The 22,294-nt window shown below is 41.0% G+C and overlaps 1 protein-coding gene, 1 long non-coding RNA gene and 1 pseudogene across 5 annotated transcripts in view; 2 read left to right on the top strand and 1 right to left on the bottom strand.

Moving 5' to 3' along the window:
* The window catches only part of LOC105465645 (serum/glucocorticoid regulated kinase 1), a 151,521-nt gene that overhangs the window by 75,839 nt on the left and 53,388 nt on the right, over positions 1–22,294 (bottom strand). Inside the window, exons 2-3 of one of the 3 annotated variants that reach the window (XM_071096482.1) lie at positions 18,511–18,559; positions 18,344–18,460 (exon numbers count right to left, since the gene is read on the bottom strand). In XM_071096482.1, coding sequence (XP_070952583.1) covers positions 18,344–18,460; positions 18,511–18,559 — 166 coding nt within the window. Of the gene's footprint in view, positions 1–1,442; positions 1,467–18,343; positions 18,560–22,294 lie in introns of those variants that run through there. The other 2 variants (XM_011714198.2, XM_071096483.1) reach the window with 2 other exon arrangements.
* LOC139363306 (uncharacterized) overlaps positions 1–22,294 on the top strand; it is a 65,069-nt gene that overhangs the window by 3,561 nt on the left and 39,214 nt on the right. The gene's annotated exons all lie outside the window — the stretch shown is intronic.
* On the top strand, positions 13,309–13,417 carry LOC112423846 (5S ribosomal RNA; annotated as a pseudogene).

Raw genomic sequence — 22,294 nt, forward strand, 5'->3', positions numbered from 1 at the left:
GTTCAGTTTTATTTCTAAATTGTCTGAGATGGAAGCATATTAAACATAAATGGTGAAAGTATAACAGGGACAATTCATTATGTCCTTTGGAAACATTTTTCATTGTAAATTCCAGTTGTATTTATTTATTTATTTTTAGATGGAGTTTCCTTCTTGTTGCCCGGGCTGGAGTGCAATGGTGCGATCTCGGTTCACCACAATCTCCGCCTCCCAGGTTCAAGAGATTCTCCTGCCTCAACCTCGCAAGTAGCTGGGATTACAGGCATGTGCCAACATGCTCAGCTAAGTTTGTATTTTCAGTAGAGACGGGGTTTCTCCATGCTGGTCAGGCTGGTCTCAAACTCCTGACCTCAGGTGATCTGCCCGCCTTGGCCTCCCAAAGTGCTGGGATTACAGGCGTGAGCCACTGAGCCTGGCCATAACTTGTAATTTTAAAGTATCATCCTTGATGAAATTAAATTGTTACCAATTTTCCAACCCGCATATTCATTAACTCTGCACTAATGAATTGTAGACCTGACTTATTCCCAGAAAGCTCTAGATGTTGCTCATCAATCTATGGATAATTGTTGTTTACGGTTTTTAAGCTCCATTGCATTTTTATCTGGGTAGATGGAGAATTAAGTCTTGATGAGATTAAAGTTGAAAAATAATAAAATCGAAGTTCAGAAAATTCTAAACAATAGTTTTATTTATTTATTTTAATATTTATTTATTTATTTATTTTTAAAATTATACTTCAAGTTCTGGGATACACGTGCAGAACATGCAGGTTTGTTACACAGGCATACACGTGCCATGGTGGTTTGCTGCTCCCATCAACCCATCATCTACATTAGGTATTTCTCCTAATGCTATCCCTCCCACCCTACCCCCTGACAGGCCCTGGTGTGTGATGTTCCCCTCCCTGTGCCCATATGTTCTCATTGTTCAACTACAGTTTACATGCAGTGTTTGGTTTTCTGTTCCTGTGTTAGTTTGCTGAGGATGATCATTTCCAGCTTCATCCATGTCCCTGCAAAGGACGTGAACGCATTCTTTTTATGGCTGCATAGTATTCCATGGTGTATATGTGCCACATTTTCTTTATCCAATCTAACATTGATGGGCATTTAGGTTGGTTCCAAGTCTTTGCTATTGTGAGTAGTGCTGCAATAAACATATGTGTGCATGTGTCTTTATAGTAGAATGATTTATCATCCTTTGGGTATAAAGGATTGAGGAAAGCATAGTATCTGGGCTGGATAGCACCGTCCCTCACGGCACAGTCCCTCATGACTTCCCTTGGCTATGGGAGAGAGTTCTCCAACCCCCTTGCGCTTCCTGGGTGAGGAGACGCCCCCCACCTGCTTCTGCTCACCCTCTGTGGGCTGCATCCACTGTCTAACCAGTCCCAGTGAGATGAACCGGGTGCCTCAGTTGGAAATGCAGAAATCACTCACCTTCTGCATTGGTCTCGCTGGGAGCTGCAGACCGGAGCTATTCCTATTGGGCCATCTTGCCTGGGAATCTTATTTATTCTTTTGAGACGTAGTTTCACTCTTGTCGCCCAGGCTGGAGTGCAATGGTGCAATCTTGGCTCAGGGCAACCTCTGCCTCCCAGGTTCAAGTGATTCTCCTGCTTCAGCCTTCTGAGTGGCTGGGATTACAGGCACCCATCTCATGCCCAGCTACTTTTTGTATTTTTAGTAGAAACGGGGTTTTGCCATGCTGGCCAGGCTGGTCTTGAACTCCTGACCTCAGGTGATCCTCCTGCCTCGGCCTCACGAAGTGCTGGGATTACAGGCGTGAGCTATCACGCCCTGCTTTAAACGATAGTTTTAAAAACCTCTAGGACTTGTAGTTTGTTTTTTGTTTAGAGATGAGGTCTTGCTATGTCACCCATGCTGGTCTCGAACTCTTGTACTCAAGGGATCCTCTTGCCTCAGAATATCTGGGACTAAAGGTGTGAGGCACCATGTCAAGCCCTGTAGTTTATTTACATTGTAGGCTGTAATAGTTTAGCTTTCCAGGCAGTGACTGTGTCTTAGAATTAAAGATAAAGACACACTTGCTTGAGATGCCTTAGAGAGGGCTGCAGTTCAATGGGAGAAAATTCCAGAATTATTTTTCTGTGAGAATATTTCAGGTTACAGTCTGGATTAGACAAATACTATCTTTAAGGTTTTGTCAACAATAGATATTCAGGTGAAATAAAACCTTCAGAATTAGGGGTAAGAATCTAAAAATTTTGTCCTGGAGAAGGGCAAACTTAAAGATTTTGACTTCACTTTTCCTGCAGTAGCTAAAGAAATATGAAAATGGGCTGGGCATGGTGGCTCATGCCTGTAATCCCAGTGCTTTGGGAGGCCAAAGTGGGTGGATATTGAGCCCAGGAGTTTGGGACCAGCCTGGATAACACACTGTAGACCTTGTCTCTACAAAAAATATTTAAAAATGGCCAGGACTAGTGGCTCATGCCTATAATCCCAGAACTTTGGGAGGTCGAGGCAAGTGGATAGCTTGAGCCCAGGAGTTCCAGACCAGCCCAGGCAACATAGTGAGACCTCATCTGTACCAAAAAAAAAAAAAAAAAAAAAAAGAAAGTAAAAGAAATACAAAAAGAAGTCATAACAACTAAACAGCTAAACATAGAAATAAGTACCTTGACTTGTTCTCACTTGTTCTACAAGTGACCCTGGCACAAGCTTATCTAATGATGTACTTGCCTTGCAATCTCTGCTTCTTTTTTTACTTCTTTTTGCTGAACAGAAATATTTAATGAACAGGCTTGGATTAATAAGTTTGGTGATGGTGTCCAATGTACACAAATGACCACATAAAGGATAGTAGTAGATTGGACACCTTATATATAGTTTAGAATCATCATGATTTTCATGGTGGAGGCTTGTTTCATTTTTTAAATTAATTAATTTTTTTTTTTTGAGATGCAGTTTCACTCTTGTTGCCCAGGCTGGAGTACAATGGCGCTATCTCAGCTCACTTCAACCTCTGCCTCCCAGGTTCAAGCGATTATTCTCCTGCCTCAGCCTCCCAAGTAGCTGGGATTACAGGCATCTGCCACCACGCCCAGCTAATTTTTGTATTTTCTTTTAGTAGAGACAGGGTTTCACCATGTTGTTCAGGCTGGTCTCGAACTTCTGACCTCAGGTGATCTGCCCGCCTTGGCTTCCTGAAGTGCTGGGATTACAGGCGTGAGCGACCACATCTGGCCCTTGTTTGATTTCTTTTAGGCTTGGGAAAAAAGGGTGAAGATGGGGGAGGACAGAAGCAGAGATAAACAAAGTAAATGTTCATACATTCACTTACTTGAACCTCTCAGCAACCCTGTTAAGTTTGTATGTATGTATGTATGTATGTATGTATGTATGTATGTATGTATTTTTTGAGACAGAGTGGCTGGAGTGCATCTTGGCTCACTGCAAACTCCACATACTGGGTTCAAGCGATTCTCTTGCCTCAGCCTCCTGATTAGCTGGGATTACAGGCGTCTGCCACCACACCTGGCTCATTTTTGTATTTTCAGTAGAGACGGGGTTTCGCCATGTTGGCTAGGCTGATCTTGAACTCCTGACTTCAGGTCACCCGCTCACCTCCACCTCCCAAAGTGCTGGGATAACAAGCGTGAGCCACGGCGCCCGGCCAAGTTTGTATTATGATTCATTTTATAAATGGGAAACTTAAAGACACAGCTGGCAAATGTCAAAGCTGGACTTTGAACTAAGATCTAACACCAAAACCATGCTTGATGCATAGTAGGACCAGTGATTTATTATTTTTTTTAATATTAGGTAATAGCAAGTAACATGCCCGGAGACATGATGGGCTGACAAAGTATTGAGGGTCTTGTTCTTACTGTTCCGTCCATGCCCCAGTGCTCAACTTCCCCCTAACACATTCCTTGTCCCCGCCCCATTCCACCCCCAATAAAGTCACCCAAGACAGGGTAAATTGTTAACTCTCTTCAGAATACTTTGGTAAAGCTGAGGAAGGGGAAGGAAACAAAGTCTTCCAGAGCAGAGGGGGAAAATCCCTCTTTTGATGAAACATCCTGTGTAGAAACTGTGAAGCCTGGATTTCCCCAGGATGAGGTTAGAGCAGCAGGCTGCTGCTTGTCACATTGCCTCAGTTAAAAGTCACACCTGCTGGGGCCGCCCGTAAAATTTACCTATATATGGCCCCCCATAAAGCCACAAACACAGAACTCGAAATGGCATTCACCACTTCTGAGATGCTGAACAGGAAGGAATGGCACTGTTTTTACAAATTAAGTGCACAGTATATGTCATAAGGAGGAAGTGAACCCTATGAGCTTGAACTTGCACATCCTCTCAACACTGAAAGATTAATTTTGGTGGCTGAGGTTAATAATATGGTTATTCGTGTTTGGATATGAATGTAACTTGACTGATTGGGAAAGCAGGTGCTAGACTGATGCACCATGCCTGAGACCCATGAGTCATTGTCACTGATTTATACACTGGCCTTGCCATGAAAATGGAAGCCGGAGCCAACTCTATGTCATACAATTTATGCCATACACTAAAATTATAGATAATTTCAGCCTGTGCATTTGCAAAACAGTCTATGCCATTTTTGCTTTAAACATCTTTTGTACTTGGTCTCTCTGACTTGTCTAAACAGATATTATCATTCATAATAACCATTACCAATCCATTATGCAATATCATGAAAATATATACAGCTTTTAGACTTAATCCATGAAATAAAGCCTATGACTTCTGCTTGCATCTTTGATAAACGGCCAAGTTCCCACATTGAAATTGTTATGATTTCAATTACGAAGAAAATTGGAACTTTTGCATTCTTCAGTGGCTAAAAATCACTCAGAAAAAAACACTTGTTCACATAAGCTATTTTTTTTCCCTCGTGTGTACCGTGAGCCTTGGGTCTGATTAGTGTAGTTGATTAGAGCAATGTGCCAAAAGGCAAAGGGCCCTTGTTAAAGCCCAAGGAAGGTCAGTTAGATTAACTTCCCAAGTCTACTGAAAATCTGTTCTATTAGTAGTCTGCAGCCAAATTAGGCAAGGGGGTACAAACAGATCAGTACAAATCCAGTCTTTAATGCTAGCAAAATGTAGCTCGAACCACAGTTAACATTGATACAAGGTCAATAATGTCATCTTCCCAAACAAAGACAGGGGTACACATTCAGAAGCATCTTAGAAACATCTGCTCTCCTCCACCTTTTTTTTTTTTAAGATGGAGAGTCCCTCTGTCACCCAGGCTGGAGTACAGTGGTGAAATCCCAGCTCACTGAAACCTGGGTCTCCCGGGTTCAAGCGGTTCTCCTGCCTCAGCCTCCCCAGTAGCTGGGATTACAGTCATATGCCACGACGCCCAACTAGTTTTTATATTTTTAGTAGTGATGGGGTTTCACCATGTTGGCCAGGTTGGTCTCAAACTCCTGACCTCAGGTGATCCACCTGCCTCGGCCTTATTTACAGATTTTGTTTCCTCATATATAACCAATCTCAATAGAGAGAACTCCCTATCTCTGATCCAGGTAGGCTCTGCCTCATCAAGAGATTAAGAGTTCTGAAGTTAAATGAACTACAAAATGAACTACAGCTTGTAATCCATTGCCTCAATTCCAAAGTGCTTCCTCTCCGTTTCTTTTTATCCCCCTCTCCCTTCAACTACTATTCTCTGAAGCTTTTCAGTTCTCTCAAATCTTAATTTTATTTTTTTCCTCAACAAGAACAAACTTGGTAAATAACCAAGACTGTTCATAGTTTCAGGCTCCTCTTTTTAATCATTTTTCCCACATCGGTAATGAGAACTCCTGAGGTAATATTATGCTTTCCCAAATCTGGAACCTGGTCTTTCTTTGCACAAGAAAAATCAAGCATATTGTATGAAATCTCAAGCTTATTTATCCTTAACAATGTCAGAGCCATAAACCTTAATCCAAAGCCATAAACCTCCCATGGAAAAATCTCTGGAATTCAACTCTCTCTCGTCTATTCTTTATTCCTACTGATACCACTTTTGTGATTGAAACGTGAAATGGATCCTCATCTCCTGAAGATGATATATAGAAATTGCTTTAAATGCCTTGTGAAAACCCTTAATAACCCGAACTCTGTTTCCCAGTTGAGCTATATTTTCCTTGTTCCAAATTTACCATTTCATTTCAGGCCTCCAGGCCTTTGGTTATTTGTCCCATCTGTCTGGGCTTCTCTTCCCCACCCTTCCTTATTCACTAACTTACTCATCCTTCACTTTAACTTAGATTTCTCTTCTGCTAAGAAGCCTTCATTGGCCCCCACATTGTCGGCTATGGGAACCCTCTTATGTCCAGTCTCTATCTCCCCCTCTTCTAGCACTTGTCACAGTGTGTTGTAACTGCCTGGTTGCTTGGATTTTCCCCCTGTCCTGGAAGCACAGTCTAGGGCACTTACTGCCAAGCCTATGACAGAAACTCTCAATAAACACCAGCTAACAGAATAAACTCAGGCTTTGCTGTGTGCTGGGAGAGGAATCAGCATTCTGGTGTCTGTCACTCTGTTACATAGGTGGTCACTACCTGAAAGGTCTGCTTTCACGCTGGTGTCAGATTTGCTTGTTTTAAAAATAACTCAGGGTTGCTGATACATGCAATTCTAAGCCAAGGAGAGAACCATAATGGTCATCAATTTCTTTCTTTCTTTTTTGTTGCCACCAAGTTAATGCATTTAACGTTTTCTAATCTACAAAGACCTATAACCTCTGCTCCCTGTGTTACTTAACTAGAGAGCTACCTATCTGCTACTCATCAAACCCAGCCGGAGGTGCTGAGTTCTTGCTTTTTTTTTTTTTTCTCATATAGAAATCTAGATGAATCCTCTGAAATGGTCATTTTAAAATCAAGTCAAAAGGAAAACAACGGGAAATACTCACCAGAGTAAAAGAGAAAAGTGAATCGAGGACAGACCTGTGTGTTTACAACTCTCAAGGCCAATGAACATTGGAAAAGCAAACTAAAATGATAGATAGCAAGCTGCGGAATTTGGCTTGACTTTAAAGTGGGTTTTAATATGCTCTTATATCACTGTCTGCTACTCAAGGTCGATAAGAAAAGCTTGGTCTTCTTACGGAACAGAGCTGAGTCACTTATATAATACCAGCGCATTTCGGTTGATTGTGATGATTCTTTCAAGAGATGATGTCACACAAATTGAGTTTTGCTTGAACCTTGCCTAAAAATAGTTTGATTTATTTTCTAGGTCAAAAAGACAAGGGGATCTAACATCAATGACAAGTAAAAATAGAAAGATTTATTTATCCTGAACACTATGGACAAATGTGTGTCTCAGCACATTTAAGTTTATCCAAGGCTCTTTGTGTAAGTAGAATGAACCAGAAGCAATTTGCTATATGTGAATAAGAAATATCAAGGTGATATTAATCATTTTTATCTCCCTTTTCTGTAGAAGATTTGTAAGAAGAGTCTTTTCAGGTCCCCAAAGGTAAACTTTACGATTAAATTATACAGTTTTAAGAAATTATCACTAAATCTTTCCCCCATTTTTTTTAACCTTTAAAAAATTTTGTTTGAAACAGGGTCTCGCTCTGTTGCCCAGGCTGGAGTGCAGTGGCAGGATCATGGCTCACTGCAGACTTGACCTCCTTGGCTCAAGCTATCCTGCCTCAGCCTCTCAGTTAGCTGGGACTATAGGTGTGCACTACTACACATGGCTAATTTATTTTATCTTATTTTTTGTAGAGACAGGGTCTCACTATGTTGCCCAGGCTAGTTTTGGGTTCCTGGGCTCAAGCAATCGTCCTGCCTTAGTCTACCAAAGTTCTGGGATTACAGGTGTGAGCCATTGTATTCAGCCCTTAGATTCTTCATGTTTTTGTTTAATTTGTTCCTTATAGAGTAGTTTTCACTACAGGGATGTTACTTGGTAAATTAAATTCTATCATTTCAATTAACAACCCAAGAAAAATATATGTATAATGATAAACTTTGAGGAAAAAGAAATAATTGCAAAAAAAATGAATTGGCATGCAGTTAAACCTTGCTTATCCCTTAAATTTTGTTCCTGCTTATAGATTTTTAGTAGTTTGTATAAAGTCTTCTTTTAAAATTTTAAAAGTCTCAAAACTACTAAAGCAGGATATTATTTTAGTGGAAAATAGCCATATGGTTTCTGGGAAGGATTTTACTAAAGGAATAAATTTAATTAGAAGCAGGAAAGATTTCGTTACATACAACAAAAGCCAACAAAATATGCTCAACCCCAAGGGTAAGTGTAACTGCTGGCTAGAGATTTCCAGGAGAGGACAGGGAGTAGTTTTCCTAGAATATTTTATGTCCTAAATAGCCTGGATAGAGTCCCTTATTACCTTCCAGACTCATCACTGGGAATGTGGCACACTGGTGGGCTGTAATTCACTGGAGAGCTTGTTAAATAAAAATCAAGTGACCTATGAGTGCAGCCAGAAACTTGCTTTTCCCCCAAGTCCTGACCCTGAAACTTAATTTTTGTGACTTGAATTATGTCTCTCTGTTTAAAATTTATTTATTTAGAGATGAGGTCTCACTCTGTCACCCAGGCTGGAGTGGAGTGGTACAATCATTGTTCACTGCATCCTCAATCTCCCAGGCTCAAGCAATCCTCCCATCTCAGTCTCCTGAGTAGCTGGAACTACAGGCGGGTGCCACCACACCTGGCTAATTTTTAAAATTTTCTGTAGCGATGGGAGTCTTTCTATGTGACCCAGGCTGGTCTTGAACTTCTGGGCTCAAGCGATCCTCCCACCTTAGTCTCCCAAAGTGTTGTGATTACAGGCATGAGCCACCACGCCCAGCTAAATTATATTTCTAAATACAGCAGAAGTATGTACTTCATGGTAGGTAAAGCTATTGTTTGGTTGATGCTTAGAGAAGAGAAAGGGAGTCCATCTATCTCTTTCTGCACTCTAAATCCTGAGATATAAATCTTTAGATTCCTGATCTCATCCCTGGAAGAGAAGGGCAGCACTGTCTCGAATGGAGGTGACTTCCTGGCTCTAGGAGCCCCAGGAAACAGGATTGGAAACACGGAAGTACTCCTGGAGGAGAAGGATTTAGCTTCCTGGTTATCAGGCTCTCTGGCTGCTCACACAATGTGTACGTTGCACAGACAGTAAGCCAGTTATATTTGAACTCTTTCACATGAAATTCTTCTCTTGGGAACAAGGGCTTGATCAGGATCTTTTTGGGAGAAAGAGTATGCTGATTTTAGCTTCCAGCTAACGTAGATATTCTCTCTCTGTTAGCACAAGAAACAAATCTGATTCATTTTTGTAAATTTAACAACCAAGACTCAGATTAAAAAAAAAAAAAAAATTGATTGCGCCACTGCTCTCCAGCCTGGGCAAGAGTGAGACTCCACCTCAAAAAAAAAAAAAAAAAAAAAAAAAAGTTGCCACAGACATGATTGAAAGGGAATTTAAATCCACATAAAAATAATTCATCTAAGTTTACTTAGTCCGGTCATTTGTTTTATGTGCTTTCTCAAGGATAACATGGTTGAAAATTTAGTGAAAAATAAAGACTCTTGTGCGTGATAACTTTAGGAATCACCAGACACCTCTCTCCAGAGACCACAATACATCATGCCAAGAGCAGAAAACTGAGAGAAAAGAGCATTTTGAAGTACTGTTATTTTAATCCCCATAAGCCTATATACAATTTTTTGATATAAATTAAAAGAAACCAGAAATCTATAAAGCCATCTGGCTGATTTAAGTATATTTTTTATAGCATCTTTTTAAGAAAGATCAGAAAAACTCAAGACAATATAAAAGTATGTCAGTATGGAAACTATTCCTAGCTGATCATTTTACTTCCAAGCCTTCTGGGCTTCAAAGGGACAGCTCAACAATTTTGAGAAGAACTATAAAGGTAACGATATACCTTCTTGAGCCTAACAGATGGAGTAAGACATTTGAAATGCTGAACAAGCGACATGGGTCAGAATCCATCCCAGAATTGTATGAAGTCAGCTTAATTAAAAGTGCTTTCTAGGCTAAAGCAGAGCATCGCTTGAGCTCAGGAGTTCGAAACCAGACTGGGCAACAGTGAGACCTTGTCTCTACTAAAATTTAAGAAAGACAAAAAAAAAAAAATTAGCTGGGCATGGTGGTGAAAACCTGTAGTCCCGGCTACCTGGAGGGCTGAGGATTGCTTGAGCCCAGGAAATCAAGGCTGCAGTGAGCCCTGATTGTGCCACTGCACTCAGTCTGGGCAACAGAGCAAAACCTTGTCTCAAAAAAATAAAAAAAAAATTTCTAGAGTGCCCTCTATTATTGTCTTTGTAATTTCTACAGTGCCCTCTATTATTTATTATTGTCTTTGTAAAAAAGAGGCAGTAACCTTATATTTAATCATGTCAACAACTCAGTGTTAATTCTTCTGTTTGTGGTAACGTGGCTAATAACTTCAAGTCCCATGGATCCTTCCAGAGGACTCTGGCTTCACTAGGCCTTTAAAACAGCACACAGTGCCTTGGCTTCAGCATTTGGTCGCTGACTAAGCACCTTTCAAGCTGCCTTCAATTGAAAGACAGACAGCAGACTCTGAGGAAATCCTTGCTCAGCCAAATGTATCCCATATGAGAGGGCAAACTTAATGAGAATCAGTCCCTGGCATGCAGCGCCTCTGGAATGTGCGTGATTTACAGCCAGCATGGGCTGCAGAGTTTTCTGTCCTAGTCTCTCCTTTTCATGTTAAAAAACCAAAAACTTGCGTTAACAAAGTGTCAATTTTAGCTAATAAAGGCAAAAAGGAAAAAGCACACTAACTTTAGCACATGTATGCAAGGTCCTGGGAGGAGATAAGAAAATGAACACATTAGATTCACAACTGCACGGAACTTAGAGACTACATGGACATGCACACACATATCACACAGGGCAGAGCAAACTGACTGACAGGCAGAAGTACAACCAAAGTGCTGTGGGAGCATAAATATTGTGTGTTTTCCATTTTCCTCCAAGTGCCTTTATTTGTAGCAATGGAATGGTCTCATGGTGCAAAATCCTGTTTGTGATGCTGCCTGGCTTCCTATCAATTGGGTGGAGTTGTACCTATTCACTTTCTACAAGTGAGGCTCCTGGTGAGTGTGGTGTTTTCCCCAAACCCACAAGTAATAGATTAATATGGTATTGAAACATTTAAACAACATAAACAAACTAATGTCCTCCTTGACTCATCTCCTCCACCTAATCACTGGCCAATTCTAATCCCTGGAAGGTGGTAATCACCATTGTCATCTGATATATACACTTCCAGGTCTTCTAATTTACATTTATCCACACATATATACTCACACTCATAGATAAACATACATATATACAGACAAGAAGAAAGAAATACAAAGTTAAAAAAATGTGATAATGGTATACACATGTTCAACTTGCTTTTCTAGAGTGATATACCTTGGGATATGTCAATATACACACATCTCATTTTTTTAATCACTGCATAGTGTTCTATGGTATGGATATGTCATAATTAATAACTCTCTACAAGTTTATAATTTTGTTATCTCCTGATGTTTCCATTTTTTCACCATTTCCAACATTGCAATGGGTATTATTCTACCTATCTCAGTTATTACATTAGCAAGTATTTATCTGGGGTAGATGTGGAGACATGGATTTGCTAAATTAAAAGGTAAGAGATTCCCAGCCAGGCTCAGTGGTTCATGCCTGTAATCCCAGCACTTTGGGAGGCTGAGGAGGGTGGATCACTTCAGGCCAGGAGTTCAAGTTGCAGTGAGCCAACATCATGTTACTGCACTCCAGCCTGGGCGACAGAATGAGACTCTGTCTCAAAAACAAAGGCAAGAGATTTTTTTTTTTTTTTTTAGATGGAGCCTTGCTCTTGTCGTCTAGGCTGGAGTACAATGGCATGATCTCGGGTCACTACAATCTCTACCTCCTGGGTTCAAGCGATTCTCCTGCCTCAGTCTTCCAAGTAGCTGGGATTACAGGTGCCCGCCACCATGCCCAGCTAATTTTTGTATTTCTAGTAGAGACAAGGTTTTACCATGTTGGCCAGGTAGGTCTTGAACTCCTGACCTCAGGTGATCCGCCCTCCTCGACCTCCAAAAGTGCTGGGATTACAGGCATGAGCCACCGTGCCCTGCCTTCAGTCTTCTTGAGTTGGCTATTACTAGGAAGTATGAGAAAAATGTCCCTCTCTGACATGAATTTGCCCATTTTTCTTTCTATTTCTGTTAGTTATTTCTTTAAATATTTCCATGTTATGTTAAGGGCATAAAGATTTGTGAATGTTTTATATTCTTGGTAGACACTTTTCATCAACATGAAAAATTCCTCTTTGGTCCTTTTCAATTTTTTTTTTTTTTTGTATTTTGTCTGATATTTATATTGCTAAAACTACTTTCCTTGTATTAGACTTTACCTGGAACATCATTATTTTCCAAATTGCCAAATCCTTTTACAAACATAGTTTGCAATGTCCCTAGCTCTTGCTATGATCATTTTGGACTATGGTTTCCACATCAACCTGATCATCCTACCCGCCTTCTCTTTTTCAGAGATACTTAATTATCCATTATTTACACAATGGCATACTTTGTCTTCTAGCACAATTATAAGCTAAAGTGTGTGTGTATGTGTGTGTGTGTGTGTGTGTGTCATTTAAGGCAGAAAGTAGAGATGAAATTACATGGTCAGGCTGCCATCTTGATACAATCTTATGTTTTCCTTAACACCAGATTTCCTTCTCTGACTCCACTTAAAACATTCCTTTCCTTTCCTTCCAGCTTGGTTGATCTAAATATTAAAGGTGCTGTGAGAGATACAATACAGAATAGAGTCCGTGAATACGTTTAGTCAGCATGCAGCTCTCGAAAACCTACTTTTGGTCTCCATCTCTTTGTGGCCTACAAGTTGGTTTCAGGCTGAATACTACAACTTGTGTTCCCCTAGCATACATTATTTAGTAACAGCTCACACAGCTCTAAGTTATCATCTTTCCCATCTCATTCCCAGGAAGATCTGTTTAATTTATAAGCAGTCCATTTCAGACAACACCCCTCGGGACATCACAATATTGCTGTTCTTCTGGGAGATTCATTGGCAGTATGAATACCCTTGTTTCTTCCATGGGCAAAACATGTTTAACGGCCACTAACTGGGCTATTGGCAAGGCCTGGCACAAACTAAGTGCAATGTAACTCTTAGCAATTTGTGACCATTAAACACAGCATTTATAATGTGCTAGTTTTAAAGTTGAAAACAGCAACAACAACAACAACAACAACAAAACAACTCATGTCCCATGTCTATGGCCATACCACCCTGAACGCGCCTGATCTCGGAAGCTAAGCAGGCTTGGACCTGGCTGGTACTTGGATGGGAGACTGCCTGGGAATACTGGGTGCTGTAGACTTGGCTGGGCGCAATGGCTCATGCCTATAATCCCAGCACTTTCGGAGGCCAAGGCAGGTGGATCACCTGAGGTCGGGAGTTCGAGACGAACCTGACCAACATGGAGAAACCCGGTCCAGGCATGGTGGCACATGCCTGTAATGCCAGCTATTTGGGAGGCTGAGGCAGGCGAATCACTTGAACCCAAGAGGCAGAGGTTGCGGTGAGCCGAGATCGCACCACCACATTCCACCTGGGCAACAACAGTGAAACTTCATCTCAAAAAAAAAAAAAAAAAAAAAACCAACCAACAAAACAACAACAATAAAAACCCCACAATAAATTCATAAAAGACTTGCACTTTATTTGTCTTATTTTATTTAAAACATTCTCACCTTGTTTTCTGTATTTTATCTTTACACATAGAACACAGAGTTTGATTTGATTGTACTTTTCCCTTTACCCCTCTTTTTCTCTTGTTTATTTTCACTTCATAGGTCATTAAATGCCAGCCACAGGATCTCAGACGGAAAAGGGCTCCAGGGTTAACTGGCTGAGCCCTATCCTATGATGTCTGAGAGGTTTTGCGGCTTGCCTGAATTCAGCCATTGACCTGTGGCAGAGCTGGCACAAGAATATGGGTCACCTGACTCCAGCACAGGCACATACATTTACGTTTACAAAAGATTTTTTAAAAAACAATCTCATCAACCAACTACTAAAAAACTACTGGAAAGAAACCTGATGGCGGGCACATATTACCTCAATTTTTATAGGAGAGAATACTGAGCAGGAGAAATGAATTAATGATTTGACTAAAATAATCTACATCAGGAGACGTCCGGAGAACAACCTGACGTCTTTGCTACTGGCTTCTGTATCTCACAGCCTCTCCATCTTCTCACCATGCAACTTCTAAAAGGACAGAGTTTCTTTTCTTTCTAAAAGGACTTTCTAAAAGGACAGAGTTGCCTTTTCAATGATTTACTTCATCATTTCATTGTTTAATCCCTATGAAAACACAAAATATAGATTTTTGGTTTTTTTGTTGAGACAGGGTCTGGCTCTGTTACCCACGTTGGAGTGCTGTGGTACTATCTTGGTTCACTGCACCCTCCTCCTTCCTGGGCTCAAGCAATGCTCCTACCTCAGCCTCCCAAGTAGCTAGGAACACAGGCGTCCACCACCATGCCCAGCCAATTTTATTTTATTTATTTATAGACACAAGTTGGTCTGGAACTCCTGGGTTCAAGCCATCCGACCCCCTTGGCTTCCCTGGGATTACAGGCATGAGCCACTGTGTCCTGCTGATGCATATTTTAACGATTAAAAGAAAAAAAAAACCCGCCTGGCATGGTGGCTCACACCTGTAATCCTAGCATTTTGGGAGGCCGAGGTAGGCGGATCATCTGAGGTCAGGAGTTCAAGAATAGCCTTGCCAACATGGTGAAACTCTGTCTCTACTAAAAATACAAAAATTAGCCAAACTTGATGGTGGGTGCCTGTAATCCCAGTTATTTGGGAGGCTGAGGCAGGAGAATCACTTGAACCCGGGAGGCAGAGGTTCTAGTGAGCCAAGATCGCCAAGATCGCTGCACTTTCCAGACTGGGTGACAGGGCGAGACTCCATCTCAAAAATAAAATAAAATAAAATAAATAAAAAGGCTTAGACCGGTAATCCCAACACCCAAGGAGGGGCAGATCCCTTGAGCCCAGGAGTTTGATACCAATCCATCTCAATAAAATAAAATAAAATAAAATAAAATAAAATAAGTTGGGCATGGTGGTGCACGGGGCGTGTAGTCCCAGCTACTTGGGAGGCTGAGGTGGGAGCACTGCTTAAGCCCTGGAGGTCGAGGCTGCTGTGAGCCGTGATTGCGCCACTGCACTCCAGCCTGGGCAGCAGAGCAAAACCTTGTCTCAAAAAAAAATAGTAAAATAAAGTATGTGTCATTTTGATTTGTGATAACCTTAGGAAAAAACCAGCGAAGTCTGAGAACCAAGTAATTGATTGCAAAGTGGAGAATGATTTACCTGCTATCTGAGATAAAGGAAAAGGTGAAATCACAATGTTGCTTTAAATTCCTTCCAGCTCTTTGTTTATTGTTTCCTTTTGTGTGGAATTTCACTGTGCATTGATCTAAACCCAGCTCCTACCAGATGGGACGGAGAGTAGGCCCTCAAGTAAACATTTAGCACTAGGCAGGTTTGCTCTGTATAGGATATGTAGAACCCTCTCTCTGCTTCTAAGTCATAAATAGTTCTTTAGAGTCTTAAGAAATTGGCAAACTCAGGCTGGATGCAGTGGCTCAGGCCTGTAATACCAGCATTTTGGGAGGCTGAGGCAGGCAGATCACTTGAGGTCCGGAATTCAAGACCAGCCTGGCCAACATGGTGAAGCCCCATCTCTACTAAAAACAAAACAAAACAAAACAAAATTATGACACGGGTGTGGTGTCAGATGCCTGTAATCCCAGCTACTCAGGAGGCTGAGAGGCTGAGGCAGGAGAGTCGCTTGAACCTGTGAGGTGGAGGTTGCAGCGAGCTGAGATCTTGCCACTGCACTCCAGCCTAGGAGAGCTGTGTCCATTCATTTATGAATTATCTGTGGCTGCTTTCCTTACAAGGGCAGAGCTAAATAGAAGTTAGAGACTGTATTTTAAGCAAAGGCTAAAATATTTATTATCTGGCCCTTTAGATAAAAAGTTGACTTTAACCCTTGCATCAAGAGCGATAAATAGATGCTCTTGCATTTAGCATCTTTATTGTTTTTCATGACAAACCTAGAGTCGAACCAGCATCAGGCTAAAAAGCAAAAGGACCATGACTGATGTTCATGGATCAGCAAAGTGCTAACCCAGTTATGGAAGTCTAATATAGTGTTACAGACTCACAGGCTTAGCTAATATGTAAATCAGCAAACATGAGCAATAATGATTTATATTTGCATGGCATTCTATAGATTATGAAACATTTAATATCTGTCTCATTTGATTTTTCCAATAACTCTAGAAAGTAGACAGGCTGGGCATGGTGGCTGATACCTATAATCCCAGCATTTTGGGAGGATCACTTGAGGCCAGGACTTCAAGACCAGCCTGGTCAGTATAACAAGACCTTGTTTCTGCAAAATTTTTTAAAAAATTAGCTAGGTTTGTTGGCGTGTGCCTGTGGTCTCATTTACTTGGGGTGTGGGGGAGGGGGGCGGGGTTGAGGTGGGAGGATCACTTGAAACTAAGAGTTTGAGGTAACAGTGAGTTATGATTGCACTACTGCACTCAAGTCAGGGTTACAGAGTATGACTTTGTCCAAAAAAAAAAAAAAAAAAAAAAGGGCCGGCGCAGTGGCTCAAGCCTGTAATCCCAGCACTTTGGGAAGCCAAGGTAGGTGGATCACCTGAGGTCGGGAGTTTGAGACCAGCTTGACCAACGTGGAGAAACCCTGTTTCTACTAAAAATACAAAAATTAGCCAGGCGTGGTGTTGGGTGCCTGTAATCCCAGCTACTCGGGAGGCTGAGGCAGAATTACTTGAACTCAGGAAGCGGAGGCTGCAGTGCGCCGAGATTGCGCCATTGCACTCCAGCTTGGGCAACAAGAGTGAAACTCAAGAAAAAAAAAAAGAAAGTAAACAAATAAATATGAAACAGATTCAGAGACGTTGCATGATAACCCAGAATGAAAAGGAACTCAGATTCAATGTCTTCAGTTTTTTAGCAGCTAAAATGATTCTTTTATTTCTGGAAAATGCTTACCTTGCTAAAAAAAAAAAAAAAAAAAGGTGAGTGGTTATTAACATTTACCATTTTATGATGCACTGACTTGGCAGATCACTTACAATTAACTGTACTTTGTAATAACATGTTCTATCTTCTAAATGCTGTATTTTTATGTCAGTATGATGGTAAAAATAATATAAGCATTTTATATAATGGTTTTAAAAATCAAAATAAATACGGGCCTAATTAAGTTATAAGTTAAAAATTTAATCTTAAATTTGTAAAATCTTAGAAAATGCGAAACTGCAAAACTGCAAGATGAATCAGTTATCTGGTTTTCTTGGATTACCAAAATTTTTAAAAAACAACTCTTGGAGTAGCAGGGAAAAATAAATCTTAGTAAAAATACGAGTATAGATGAGCTTGAGAAAAATAATGAAAATTATATATAGTGCTCTGTAAATGGATCAAATCATGTTGAACTAAATAGTTCAATGGAAGCTACAAACCTGTAGATGACTAATACAATCATTGTATCATCTAAGACTTGATCTTCTGTGTGATCAAACCACTTCTGAGGAATTGCCAGTTTACCAACACATTGCTGTATCAGTCTTGGACCAGCATAAAAAATTAATACAACACACTGCATGATTCAGCTAAATGACATTCTGGAAAAGGCACATCTATGGAGACAGTAAAAAGAACAGTGGTTGCTAGAGTTCAGGGTAAGGAGGGGATGAATAGTGGAGGGCAGAGGAGTTTTTGGGCAGTGAAACTTAACTGTATGATACTGTAATGGTGGATGCATGTTATTATACATTAGTCCAAACTCATAGAATGTATAACAACAAGAGTGAACTCTAACATGAATTAAGGACTTGGGTGATAATGATATGTCAAGGTAGGTTCCTCAGTTATAACAAATGTGCCATTCTGCTAGGGAATGTTGATGGTAAAGTAGGTTATATGTGCATGGGGACAAGGGTATATGGGTGATCTCTGTACCTTCTGCTCAGTGTTGCTGTGAACCTAAAACTGCTCTAAAATATAAAGCCTATTAAAAAAAATAATGTCATGAACTAACGAAGACCACAATGCTAGGTCCTCCTCAGAAGCTTTATAAATGTGCATTAAAAATTAGTTGTGGGGTATACTATGGCAGAAATACAAGAAAAACAAAGGCCCAGAATTTTTCCAGGAGAATAGATCCAGAGCGAACATGAACTTACTTCACACCCAGATTGGGTTTCCCATGAACACGACTCCTTCTCCTGAGGGAGAACCCCTCTTTGGAAAGCATGTTCACCCAGGCATGCTTGACACAAGGGAGGCTCAAAGTCTGGCTCCTCTGGAGGGATGTGCACCATCGAGGAGCCAGCGTACTTCAGTCTGGGACTCTGATGCTTGTCCACACTGACCATTGGGCTCTTGATCCATCTTCGTACCTGCAATATGCAAAAGGAAAGAAAAAACCAAATACATTTGACTCCCTTTGATGCTTAATGGGGGATTTGGTGGGAAATTCAGTGAGACTGAAAGGAGAACTCAGTCTCACAACCTCTCTTATCTTTCAAACTCAACACAATTAGAATTGGTCAGTGCTGTTCAGTCTCTTTCTTAGAGTATGCATTACATGGCTGGTCATTTCATCTTGCTGAGTCTGTCTCCACATTTTTTTTTTCTTTTCTTTTTCTTCCTGCTTCCAGTGGGGTTAGAATTTTTTCTTTTTAGAGATAGGGGAGTTTCACTATGTTGCCCAGGCTGGTCTTGATGCTAAAAGATCCTCCTGGACCAGCCAGTTTTCACCAACATGGTGAAACCCAATCTCTACTAAAAACACAAAAATTAGCCAGGCCTCGTGGTGTACACCTATAATCTCAGCTGCTTGGCAGAATCACTTGAACCTGGGAAGTGGAGGTTGCAGTGAGCTGAGATCGCCCTGCTGCACTCCAGCCTGTGAGAGTGAGACTGTCACCAAAAAAACAAAAACAAAAACAACAAAAAACCTCAAAACCCAAAAACAAACAAAAATAATTATCCTGGCCAGGCGAGATGGTTTATGTCTAAATAGCACTTTGGGAGGCCGAGGCAGGAGGATTGCTTTAGCCCAGGAGTTTGAGACCAGCCTGGGCAATATAGCGAGACTTTATCTCTATGAAAAAAATCACTTTTTTTTTTTTTTTTTTTTTTTTTTAAGAAAAAGATCCTTTTGCCTCTTAAAGTGTTGGGATCACGAGTATAAGTCACTGTGCCTGGCCTGTCTCCTCATCTGTAAGATTCAGGTAATAATATTTCCTCCCAAGCTGTGAAAATGCTACCACATTTTACAAAGTTCAAGTATTTTGCCTGGCACATGTTTGGTGCCCAACAGATAGTGATTATTTTGCTTTGACCCTTATTATTATGATTAGGGTGACAGAAATTTGGTTCACACATTTCTAAGGTGAATTGCTAGTTATCCTTACAAGGGAAAATACTAATCTCATAGTTTACAATCTACTCCATTGCTAAGCAAATACATATTCACTATTATTGTTGTTGAGATAGGATCTTCCTCTGTCACCCAGGCTAGAATGCAGTGGCCTAATCATGGCCCACTGCAGCCTCAAACAGCTGGGCTCAAGCAATCCTCTCACCTCAGCCTCAGGAGTAGCTGAGACCACAGGCTCGTGCCATCCCACTAGCTTTTTTTTTTTTTTTTTTTTTTTTTGTAGAGATGAGGTCTCACTAAGTTGCGCAGGCTGGTATCAAACTCCTGGGCTCAAGCAATCCTCCCGCCTCCCAAAGTGTTGGGATTACAGGCATGAGCCACTGAATCCGGCCCATATACACTACTGCAAAACTTTGATTATAAAAGTACTAAATGTGTTTTTGATCAATCTAAAAAGTATTCAGTTTTGTTAGAGATGGATAATGTTCTTTATTATTCTTATTCAGATAGTTTTGGGCTTGAAGTCTGGTAACTGTTCCTGCCTTGTTTCCAACATCCGTAGTTTAAAATCAGTCTTTTTACTCTGGCTTACTTTCAATGTCTCTGTTGCCAAGTAGATTTAACTTTGGGGTTACTGTGAACAGGATTTAAACAGATGATAAATCTATTCAAATATATTTATAAGTTGTGTGCCTGGGCTGATTAAGAATCTTTGTATCTTGAAATATGTATCTCTCCTGAACCCCCAAACACCTGTGCTCTAGAGTTTGAGTTATGGCCAACATAATAAATTTTTTTAATATTCTTTTTTCATGTTATTTTTACTTCTTTTTGCTTTTTATTTTTATTTTTTCTTTTTTTAATATGTTAGAGTCTGAATATGTTCATAGTGACTTTTTTTGTTTGTTTGGTTGGGTTTTTTTTATGGAGATACAGTCTCACTCTATTGCCTAGATTAGAGGGCTGTGACATGATCATAGCTCACTTCAGCCAAGAGCTCCTAGGCTCAAGCTATCCTCTCGTCTCAGCCTCCCAAGTAGCTGGGACTACAGATGCGCGCCACCACGTTTGGCTGATTTTTTTTTTGGAGAGATGGTGTCTCATTATGTTGCCCAGGCTGCCCTTGAACTCCTGGCCTCAAGTGATCTTGTTGCCTTGGCCTCCCAAAGCTCTGGGATTACAGACGTGTAATCCCACTACACCTGGCGAGAATAAAATTATTAAAGGGACATATTATTTATTTAATAAAATAAGTAAACTATAATAAATAAGAAGGAAAATAAAGCATATGGATGATCAGGATCATTGCCAGCGGAGGGATCAATTTTAAACAGTATGAACCAGGATACTATCGGATACTCCTCTTTGTCCACAGAGAATGTAGCAAGGGATATGAAGAAATATTCCCTTTCTCCAGAAGCATCAAAGAAAAAGTGTCACTTACAAAAATGAATCCACCAACACATTTCTTACAGGACTGTTGCTGAATTTTATTGCATGCTTTGTCTTGAAATGTTTTATCTCCATTGGCTTAGTCCTTATACTGGCTTCAATGTGTACTTTCTTTTTGACTCCTTGACACTTTTCACCAGCTTTGCAGCCTCAGAGGTGATTTTTACAGGCCCAATCAAGGACAGAGGTTAGGATGTTTGCTTGCTCTCTCGAGAGAGGCTGGACGAGTGCACAGGAGTTAGGCAAGGTGCCTTTCAAAACTGCTGAGTAGAGAAACTCTCCCATGGCCCCTCGGGGAATTCAAGCTACAACTGGCCCATTGTGTTTCCTCAGGCAGCGGACTGCTTTGGTGGAGGGAGTAGCTGACTTTGAGTGGCTTTGGGAGCCCCTCAGAGACCAGCAACAATGGCTGGAGGAGAGCTGCCGCAGCTGTGTGTGCGAGAAACATGAATGCCCGGATGCGAGCGGCAGCCGGGGCTCCTGGGCCTCCTGGGCCACCTGGTCCCCAGTTTTATTCAGAGCTACACAACTGTTTGTGAAGAGCATTGTAAACAAACATAGATGGGGTGAGACATCCTCCTTATCCTGAATAAATCAAAAATTCCCAGGCCGGGCGCAGTGGCTCACGCCTGTAATCCCAGCACTTTGGGAGGCCGAGGCGGGCGGATCACGAGGTCAGCAGATCGAGACCATCCTGGCTAATACGGTGAAACCCGTCTCTACTAAAAATACAAAAAATTAGCCGGGCGTGGTGGCGGGCGCCTGTAGTCCCAGGTACTCTGGAGGCTGAGGCCGGAGAATGACGTGAACCCGGGAGGCGGAGCTTGCAGTGAGTTGAGATCCCGTCACTGCCCTCCAGCCTGGGCGACAGAGCAAGACTCCGTTTCAAAAAAAAAATTTTTCCTCACTTGGGGTTTATAGGAGACTGCTCTCCAAACCACACCAGACTTTTAGAAGCAACCAGCTCTCCAGATACCGGTGTGAATCAGTAAGGCCCTTCATTTAACTAGACAGAAACTGAGTGAACAGTGGGTAAACAAAATATTCAACCAAATTCTTTGCGAAATCCAGTCCACCTTGGTTTTATTAATGTCTTTATTTGGGGGGGAAAAAAAAAGCCATCCAAAAGCAATAATCCCTCACTCTAGAAAATTGCCAGATGTGATTAAAGAGATTGGCTGGCTTCTAGGGATTTTCCACTTGTGGTTTTTTTCCTATTATCTAAGAGCAAACAGATATTACTATTAATTTAAAATAGTTTAGCTGATAATGATATCAACCGACACAGGAAAATTAA

Source organism: Macaca nemestrina, chromosome 5 (genome assembly GCF_043159975.1).
Source record: "Macaca nemestrina isolate mMacNem1 chromosome 5, mMacNem.hap1, whole genome shotgun sequence".
In the NCBI taxonomy this organism is placed as follows: Eukaryota; Metazoa; Chordata; class Mammalia; order Primates; family Cercopithecidae; genus Macaca; species Macaca nemestrina.